This window comes from Bidens hawaiensis, unplaced genomic scaffold (genome assembly GCF_021521415.1).
Source record: "Bidens hawaiensis isolate Kalapana, Puna unplaced genomic scaffold, B.hawaiensis_p1.1 tig00019696_1, whole genome shotgun sequence".
Taxonomy (NCBI): domain Eukaryota; kingdom Viridiplantae; phylum Streptophyta; class Magnoliopsida; order Asterales; family Asteraceae; genus Bidens; species Bidens hawaiensis.
This window is the reverse complement of record NW_027492994.1, coordinates 178,970-189,818: the sequence shown is the minus strand read 5'-3', so window position 1 is coordinate 189,818 and position 10,849 is coordinate 178,970. Positions and strand designations below refer to the sequence as shown.

The window sequence follows — 10,849 nt, the reverse complement described above, 5'->3', positions numbered from 1 at the left end:
CTAAGAATATTTCTTGATGCTGCAAAATTAGCAACCGTGAAAACAGATTCACGGTCGACTATGTTTAACACGGGCTTGATACTTAATTTGAAAACTAATCAAGGTATTTTAGTGTTTGTGTGTAACTGAGAATCGATCTACTTCTTTAAGTTATATATTTGGGCAAAAATGAGCTTTTTTTAACAGCTAATTTATTCAACTTTATTTTATTCCAATGTCTCAAACGAAACTAGCAACCATTTGGTTGAAGGCCATACACCTTTGCCACGGCCCACCAGACCAAGCTAGTGGTATATCATATATGGGCAAGAATGAGCTGACTTTGGTTTTTGGATTTATTCTACATTTTCTTAATCACAAAGTTAAATAACATTATAAAGCATATTTATGTTATATTGTTCATAATGACAAAGTTAAAATGATTCTTCTAATTCTTTACTTTTTGGAAATGACAAAATAAAGTAATTAATACACTAAACAAATCAATATATAACACTACACCTGTAGATGTGTTTTAGTTTGATTTGGTGCAAATCAATACAAGTTTAGAAGATTACCAGTTAAATTTGAAGCAGTATAGCAGATGCAGCATGCAGAAACCTAACCACGGAACCACCCAAGCTGCAAAATGCAAGGGCACCAATGATTGATACAGAGGCAGACATAGAAGAAGAAACTGGAGTACTGGATTGCTGATTTGGGCTGGATCTGGAATAACTATTTGGGCTTCTGGTTTTGCCTATAAGACTATAAGAGGTTAAAATTTGGGTTTAAGCGAGCCAAGCCGAGCCGAGCGAGCCTGTCTATGCTTGAAAGTTGAAACGCAATCAAACCATCTCGGCTCGGCTCGAAAACCATTTGAGTGGACTTCGAACGAGTTTTTTTCATTAAGCAATACTACTTTTAAATGATTGTCTTAGGTTAAGGTGGTAGTTTCTAGGGATGCACAAATGGTACCGAAACGAACATTCAATACAAGTACCAAGTTTTCTAAGAAAATCAGGATCGGGAGATTCGGAGTACCGACATTTTCTGAATTTTTGCCTATTGATGCCAAGTTCTTAAAAAAATCGGATCGGGAAATTTGAGATCGTTACCGGTTAGAGGTCATCTGTGGTAGTATGTATCATGATAATTATTGTACTCGCTAAATCCTACCAATAGCAAAGCTATGGTAGGGTTTGAGGAGTGTAAGATGTAGACAACCTTACCCTACCCCATAGGACGTATGAATAGAGAGGCTGCTTCCAGTGAGACCCCCGGCTCGACAGTAGTTTTGCATCAAGCCTTGCACATAAAGCACATAACACTCAACCATCGGGACCCCGGCCGATTGGTGCATGTACCCTTGTCTTTCGGCTATTAGCGCTACCACATGATGCCTGATTAACCTTCCACCACTTTTAACGTTATTTTCACGAAATTAGTAAAATAACGACAAAATTAGGGCAATTTCACTTTTGCGTACTCGAGAGCCCATACATATATACATTATATGCGTACACCGCAAGTAGGGCTTCTTAGTAGTATGTATGAAGTGCGGTATTAATACTAGTTTTACCATGGTTGAAAAAAGTGAAAACTCTTAACGAATTTTCCTAATAGACACAAGTCTAAAGGTAAATTTACATTTCATGAGGATGAAAAGTCCCTATGACGTGGCCTTGGTGGTATAAATAATTGATGATTTCAAGCTTAAATTTTATGAACACGATTTAGTATGTTTGCTCACTATGATATACATAGTAAGTGCACTCATCATACAAGTAATATAGATTTGGTAAGATACCGGTATCATCCAAGAACACAAAGGCTTTCAATACCACAAAATTGTTCATCGTTTGTTCAAATCCAAATAGGGGGAGGGGGGGGGGGGGTTGAAATGATATTTAGCTAAATAAATAAAGTGAAGCAAGTAATGGTAAAAGATAATCAATCTCAATAAACAGTCACTTGGGTTGGGCTCCCCAGCAAGGACAAAATTGAGTTCGGGTTATGCATTTTCAAAAGATCACTATGTAAATGTAGAAAAATCTTTGGCTAAGCTTACCGAATCATACACCTATTCGGAAAGCTTTCACGATCATTTCGATAAAAATCCAAATAATAATTAAATAATAACCGAACTATCTTATATATGTAAAAGAAGAAATAGTTTAGGTCGTGTCTGGTCGTTCACCCAACACAGCCTTAGAGTCCGCACCAACTAAAAGTCAATTTTAATATACTCTCTTGATTACATATATACTCAAATATACGTATATTGTTATACACAATCCTTTAATCTTACTCTTAAATTTACACATTTTAAATAATCATGAAACTAGACCGTCGACCATTTAGAGAAGTATATATCTTGATACTTGGTATAATGTACATACATTTTAAATTTCATATTGTTCATTATTCTTTATATATAGTAAAAATAAGTTGTCGGTGCGCGCACAAAATTCATTGCTTGCCGTCGATCATTATGTGCAATTTGCTTAATCACAGATGTACAAGATCGACCCTTAAAGCATGAGTGTATTATAAGATTTCTCATCTCATAAAGTCACAATATGACCCTGTCTACATGAAGTAAAAAAGAAAATTAGGCAGTCAGGTCAAATGAGTAGAATCACATGTAAAATGCACAGACCCTCCTAAACCAATTAACATTTTAAAAGTTGTAAACATCCAACAGGTGAAATTAATACTACGTCGAAAAAATCCAATACATTAACCAAGGGTAAAACATTTCAGAAAACTCAAACTCTTTCAACAGTTACTTCAATCACTGGTGATGCACATGGAGATCGTAAAAACATTTCAGAAAACTCCAACTCTTCATCCTTAGTAACATTGTACCAAAGCAGTATCTTTACCTTCTTCAACACAGGTGACTTAGCCAAGATAAGCTTCACTAAATCCAACCTATTCTTTCTCCACGAACAAATCTCAATCTCTAATTCATTCAAATGTTCCAACCACATATCCGAATAACTTTCCGCTTTATCCAACCTCCCAAAGTATAGATCAGGATAAATCTACAACAGTCATGAGTAATGCATTATTATTATTAATTTATTATTATTATTATTATTATTATTATTATTATTATTATTATTATTATTATTATATGCATTTGTAAATAAACAATATACACACATGACAGATTTATGTCATTTACCATCAGCTTAAGTTTCTCCAGGTTCGGGCTGCTTCTGATCAAAAAAGCATAACAAGGAATTCTGTATATGCCATACGAAGGCGTATCTGTAATACATAAGTATTTAAGGTGGACTAATGCAGCTGGAAGCTTGTTTGGAACTCTGCCTGGAGCAAAATGCTTGAATCATATATAGCAAACAAAAGATTAACCATAAGCGTCAAAGTTGAATCAACTATACACATGCGAATAATATTACCTCTAACATTAGAAGATCAATTGTCAAAGTTTCAATCATAGGCAAACACTCAAACAACTCGATGACGGTGAAATCATCAATGTCTGGCAAGCTTTCAAGATAAGGAATCTGCAGCAACATACGTCATTCAAATAAGATGAAAGCCCATGATGATCGGTTTTAAACTGTAGTAAGAACTTACCAGAACGACAGTCTTAAGTAATGGGCAAGTTGATAGGAAAAGCAGAAGCATTTTTTTAGTGATGATTACATTCTCCAAGTATAAGTTTGCAAGGCTACCAAAACCACTAAATGTTGGCGGAACATCAAGATGACAGTGATGGAGATACAGGTCCGTTAAGTTATACAAGGAGAAAATAGATTTAGGTAAACAATACCCACACATACCAAGTGTTAATTTCTTGAGAGTAGAGTAGTTCCTTGGCAAATTATCTATAATACGATCGACTTCAACACACGGGCCCAAGGCATACATGGATAGAGAAAACTCCTGTATTGGGCCCCGATGAATTGACATAACTTGGTTTATAGCATTTACAATTTTACGATCTTCTTGATTCATGCATTCCTCAATCGCATCATCAAAACTAAAAAAATTAACTTGATTTGCAGCAAATTCAAGTTTCGGGTATTTGGTCCAATAATATCTCCATTCCCTAGCAAGGATACTTGTCCTTGCTGCCTCTTTAAATGGTAGAAGAGATAAGATGGTTTCTATTATGGAAGAAGGAAGGTTGCTTATCCTGTCAGAACGCAAACATTTTGCTACCATCCCGAGCTATTTTTGTTGGGGACGATGCTTAATGCTGCAAAAATAGTTACTGTAAAGAGTAAATATCGATTTAAAATAAAATGTAGATGATACTTTGTTTTTTTGGATTCCTGATTTTAGTTTTCTAGGAGACTTGAACTCAAACTTCTAAACCCTTTGTGTTTAAAAGGTTTTTGTTTTTGACAATGGATCACCAATCTCATTGGTAGACGATACTTAATAATGCCTCTTAAACAGATACAACATGTATAAAAACCCTTATAAATGGTATATTTATACTAAATAATAAGATGTAAGGTATGATTGGTAGATGATATAGGATACATGTAAACCACCTTAATTAATAAAAAATAGAAGATAAATCTCACATCTTCAACTAAATCTTAAATCCAAGACTTTTGCATATATAGTCTTACAATTCATTAGTTGCAACTAGTAAAAACAGCTATATCACACAAACGTATATATATGAATGAAATTTTTTGTAGTACTGGTACTGTGCCAAACCACACCACTACCAAGTACCAACGGTACATCATCGATATCCATATCAATATCGGTATTCGGTTTTCATGTTTTTGATTTCAGCACACTTTGGTTTCCATATTTTAATGATACCGTTATCAACAGGTACCAACCGACCATAATCGATAGTCTAAAGTTTTACTCCTTTTTTATTTCGGTATTTTTTTTTGTATAGATACGGTAGCTATCTTATCCATGTGACAGATGCCTAAACCAAACTGTTAGAAAAATAAAATAAATGGAAAAATTACCAAAAGATAGTTACCTTACTTGGAGAGTTGGAGACATCACAACTAAATGCAAGAAACGCAAAGAGCCGTTGCAAAGACCTAGAATCAAGTATTCACAATTTATTATTATTACATTTCCATTTTTTGAGCCATTGTTCACGGTACTTAATTTGTGTCCTTCATATTTTGTAATATAACAAAAGCACAATCAATAAAACACCGATTATGATTTCAATTAGATAATACAAACCAATTTCACATTTAAATTGTTAACCATCAATCATACTTGGCAAAACGGCTGTGTCGTGCCAAGGACAAACATGATGGGACCAGACAGAGCAACGTGGACTATGAATAGGGTTAATGGGTTTTCTTTTTGTGCTATAAATACAGCATTGTTGTTTTTATGTTATGGTTATTAACCACTAATATAGGTTAGTTTGGTCGTTAAGTTTCACTCCCTATATATATATTAAGTATTTCATAATATAATCATATTATTCTCTTTCAATATCTCTCTTATATCCTTGTATTTTGGCTTGTTATAAAAATGTTTGAATACTTTAACTATTTTCAAAGGGGCAACTCGTAACCTTATAGAACAGTAACCAACTTTCGTAGTGACAAAGGTTGGACCAAAATGCAAAAGGGGGAAGAAGGGGGGGGGGGGGGGGATTCAAATTGTTTTGGAAGAATTTATGGGTAAATTTGTATGATTAATATTTATATTAATCATATATATGGCCATTACGATTATTTATCTAATTATAAATAGATCATTACTCAACTAAATATTATGGTCGGTAAGTATTCGATAGACGTAAGTACCTTTATTGTCATAAAAGGGTTTTACATTGGATGTGTGTGTGTATATATATAGAGAGAGAGAGAGTTTTAAGGTTACTCTCTATGGTGGGGGCATCGAAGTCCCTCCACAGTGCCACATCAGCGCCATGAGGGCACCGGGGCTTCGAAGCCCTTCTCCGTAACGCCCCAATATGGTTTAAAGCCCCTTGGACGCCCCGTTATATATAAAAATGCATATGTAATGTGTGTGTGTGTATGAGAGAAGAGAGAGAGAGAGAAGGCGCCGTCGTCGCTTCGCGCCCCCACCCACTGCGCCCCGCAACGGTGTACGGCGCCCACCGCGCCCATAGTAACCTGTCTTAGAAAGAATGATATGGACTAGCATTAAACCCTAGCTGCCACAAGACTTACTTCTTTTAAGTTAAATGTCTTAATCGTAACTTGCAAGAGTTGCAAGAGGTGAGGGAAGAACAACTTGATCTTACCTCAAATTACACCTCTTTGTACCTCTTGTACAAGACACTACTCCATCACAACTAGTCTCGTCAAGAATCTAATGTTGCTCCTAACAAAGTGTTAGTGATACTTAACCTGAGCACTCTTACATTTCTTACCAAAACTAAAGTAATCCTCAATAAGAGAAACTAACGACGTAAACATATTTAAGTTATTTCTCTATTAGAATCTATCGTTGACCCTAAGCAAACTGAATTCCTAAAGATTTCTAACATCAATGGGAGTGGTAAAAGTCCTTATCATGACTTGGCAGAAGTACACGGGGGGGGGGGGGGGGGGGGAAGAGACTAGTTAAAGTTTACTCTGAATATCCCATTACACCACTTATACATCAACTCATAGACACTTAGAAATCTATAATTCTCCTAGTATACCTAAAAATGAAAGCACATTATAAACCCAATATTCAATCAGGAGGTCATTTAGGACTAGGTCTAATAAACCTACTAACTTTGATGATTATGTGTCCTCCCTGACTGAATTTGAAATGAATACTGAAAAATTTAATCGATCCTATTTCTAACTTAGAATTAGCTAGAATCAATCAATCTTGTAAATGGAATAAAACTATTATTTATAAGCTCGACTCCATTAATCAGAATAACTCCTGAGATTTGGTTGAATTGCCCGAAAGACCGAAATAGTGTCCATAACTAAATTGAATCTGAATGGAAACATTAATACATTAGATTTGTCTAATTCTTAAAGGTTATACCCAATAGGGAATATATTATTAAAGAACATTCTTACCATTCTAACAAAAGGTCTCTTTGAAAATCATTACTGTTCTAGTGGCTTATAATAGTTTAGAGCCACAATAGATGGACATTAAATCAAAACTTCTAAACACTGACCTACATGTTCATGAAACAACATGAAAGTTCTAAACTGAAGGTTAAGAACACTTAGTCTTTACGTCAATGAAATACATATATGGGTTGTTGCAAACATTATAATGCAACTCTCTTCATCATCAACTAAGTGGATTAATACACCTACCTCAAGATGAGTGGGAACAACTTATGCAAACTTGTCATGATATAGATAACCTTCTTTTGACAAGTATAATCACTTGTCCTTATGGAGATAACATTCTTTTGACAAGTATATGCTACATTAATCAAAGAATTGGTGTAACATCCTGAAAATTTCCATACTAATTTTGACAATTTAGAAAGTTGTGGGACCAGTTAGTCATTTACCTAAAATAAAAATATAAAAGGCTCACAAAAGGACACGTAGCTGATGACTAATGAGATAAATTACACATGACTGATGACTAATCAGATGGAATGACATGTTTCGCCACATGTCAACACGAAAGTACATGTGTCATCAAAAAAATGAATGGTGGCAAGCGACGGTCTGAACGGCCATGGGCTGCTATTTTTGGCATCCCAAACACCAAAACACTCTCTTTCTTGAAGTTCAAGCCATACCGACGCCATTCAGGTGTTCTTCTAACGTTTCATACCCTGACAGCACCCTACACGAGTCGAAGTGTTGTTGTTCTTCCTTAAGCATTATACCCATTTTAAGGTGGGAGTTATGCTTAAGTCACTTCAATATATAGTTTAGACCATAGTCTAGGATATAGCCTAAACCTTGAAAATTTTTTATAAATATATTTAAGCTTTTAATAAGTAAAGGTTTACAAAAATAAAGTTTCTTTATTATTAAGAAATGTAAAGTTTTACATACAAATGTTGTTGTCAATAGACGATTCATTTTAGAGAAAGAAACATAAATATTTATATGAAAGATATTTATAATATATATATGTTTCTTCATGAAAAAGAAACATAACATAGATGATAAAACAAAAAAGCGCAACGGACCTGTAGTAACTTGAATGGTGGCAATACCGATAGTCGAGCCTTTTGTCTAAGGAAAGTAATTCGTATAAATCCCGATAACCGCAAGACCCATTTACTTTTCTGGAGAGCTTGATGAGACTATTTGAACCTATTAGGCCAAAGCATGCCACACAAAACGTTATACGAACTAAAGCAATCATTTTGAATAAAAATGACTTTTATATCAAAATAAATGTTTTATCAAGTTTTAAAGCTATAAATTGGAGTAAAGGTCTGAAGCTAGATCGTTCGATCTAAATAAATTATTAAACCATTATTCAAAATGATTGCTTTAGTTCGTATAACGTTTTGTGTGGCATGCTTTGGCCTAATAGGTTCAAATAGTCTAGATAAATTATTAAACCATTATTCTCGAACTCTAGGTCTGAGGTAATCGTTCATCAAATACAGAAAAATTGTTAATTAAAAAACTCATTAAAAGGAGAATACACTCAACCCTTTTTTTACGTGAATACTTATACCTTTTTACAAAATATATAACCTTTTAAAATTATCGGTATTTATCTATATTTAAAGAGTCAGAAAAGTATTTATATAAGTGTTGGTTCAAATACTCTTAAACGTATTGATACAAAGCAGTATTAGAATCAAATCCAGATCATCCCACGATGCGATCCAGATCGTCCATAGCGGATCGCGGTACTAAGTCGAATCAATTGCCAGTGGTACACTATCCGGGTTGGAAAAATTAGCCGTACCCGATTGATAAAGGAAGCGTGCTAATTTCATCAAATTCGTGTTCTCGGTAAACGATTTTGGTGTTTGGGATTGTGAAAATGGCGTACCGAAAACCCCAAAACCAGTTTCCCACTTTTTTTAACTGACTGAATCACAAATTAACTTCATCTTCTATATATTAAATGTTATTAAAGACTTACCAGGTTACGCATGATGAAGATCCGACAAAGTAACTTCCTTGATTTGGTAGATTGAGGAGGGTGCGAAGGTGGATGGAGGCGGTGACGGCAGAGGAGAAGAAAACGCATTAGGTTTAGAAATTTGGTTACGTCTGAGGCTATTTATTATTTAAAAATTACACTTTTCACCCTTGAAGTTGAGTTTTTATTGAAGTTTACCTTTAACTTTGTACATAGATGTTATTTATAGATTAAACCATAAATAAAGCTTATATAAAGTTATAACTTAATTAACTTATGTTGTTAGAAACTTATAAAATTTATTAAAAATATATTTAAATTGTTTTGTATATGATACGATATACCAAACTATATGGTACACCTGGCGTTTCGAATGAACTTACCGGCCCTCTTACCAATTTTTTGAAATGCACGAACCGTCCCAATTTCTTTACCACGATCCATGTGACTATACTTTAAATTTCATCAACTCCAATTTCTTGTTTTAGTTTTGCATAACTACCATGTACCTATCTAGGTTACTATCTAATGTGCTAGCTAGGTTTATTATTATTATTATTATTATTATTATTATTATTGCAGCATAACTACCAATTTCTTGTTTCTAATTTCATCAACTCCAATTTCTTGTTTCAGTTTTGCATAACTTCCATGTACCTATCTAGGTTACTATCTAATGTGCTAGCTAGGTTCATTATTATTATTATTATTTTCTTTTATGTTAATTACCCTGCCTGTAACATCCCGGTTTAAACGGAAACACCCGTAACAATCAAGTTTAAGTTCCAAAATAAAGGCGAGAAATTAAATATGATAAACTTTGTTATATGAAAGTGATTGGTTTATATACTATCCTTACATTTAAACATATATATAGTTTACTAAATTAACCGAAAAAATAAATGAATAGATTTAAAGCATATATTTATAATTAATATGACTTTACAAAATAATAGTAATAATAATAATAGATAAATGGATTGATTTTAAGAAAATTGATCGACTTTTAAACATATGGTAACATCTCGGGTTTTTCAAACTCGTATTCGTTTACATATAACATGACCCGGGAACTTATTCGGATCCTTGTTAGTAATAATATCAAGTATATATAAGTATTTAAGAATTCTATTTTCAAATTATACCCTTTATAATCTTTAAGTGGTTTATTCTTGAATTTAACTTTTAAAATATCAATATTTAAGCATTTATGAAAGTAAAAGGACCAAAGTTGCCAAAATCCAGACTCCACCCCTCCTAGGCCAGAGCGTCGCACGATGGGGGTGCCCAAGCCCGTTGTGTAGCGCCTCTACCCACCTGCACAGCCTGTTTCGTTTTTGATTATTTCCTAGTTCGTTTTTGGACCGAAATAGTTTATTTTAGGCATAAATCGAGTGAATAAGGTCCAAGAAAACTAATATAACTAAAATACATGTCCATATACATAACCCCTTGATCAAGAATGAAATCTACAGCTTATTTCATTGATTTAGTCATTAAATATATATTCGGTTTCCTAAACGAGTAACTTAACCATAATTAGTTCGTTTTAGTGTTTTCTATATAAACAACCCTTATTTCTTCTGCCATAAACTTCCCTAAACCCTAAATTTGCATGCTCGACCGTCACCTAACTCTGACCTTCTTCAAACTTCTCGGTTTTTGCTTCTTTGTTGAAGATACAAGTTCGTTCGTTTGACTTTGCTTGCTTTAGGATCTTTGACTCATCGTATCTGTTGATCCTTTCACTTTCCGGGTAAATTGTAAACATAGAAATCGTTCATATATATTCCCTAGTCAATAACCATCAATCAATTTCGGTGGTTAAAGGGTG

The 10,849-nt window shown here is 34.0% G+C and overlaps 1 protein-coding gene across 1 annotated transcript in view; it reads right to left on the bottom strand.

The window, feature by feature from the left end:
• Window positions 1-2,750: 2,750 nt before the first annotated feature.
• Window positions 2,751-10,849, bottom strand: part of LOC143559096 (F-box/FBD/LRR-repeat protein At1g13570-like) — a 31,366-nt gene continuing 23,267 nt past the window's right edge. Inside the window, exons 4-7 of the mRNA XM_077047783.1 lie at window positions 3,592-4,188; window positions 3,411-3,518; window positions 3,173-3,331; window positions 2,751-3,029 (exon numbers count right to left, since the gene is read on the bottom strand). Of these exons, the coding sequence (XP_076903898.1) occupies window positions 2,751-3,029; window positions 3,173-3,331; window positions 3,411-3,518; window positions 3,592-4,188 (1,143 nt within the window). The remainder of the gene's footprint in view (window positions 3,030-3,172; window positions 3,332-3,410; window positions 3,519-3,591; window positions 4,189-10,849) is intronic.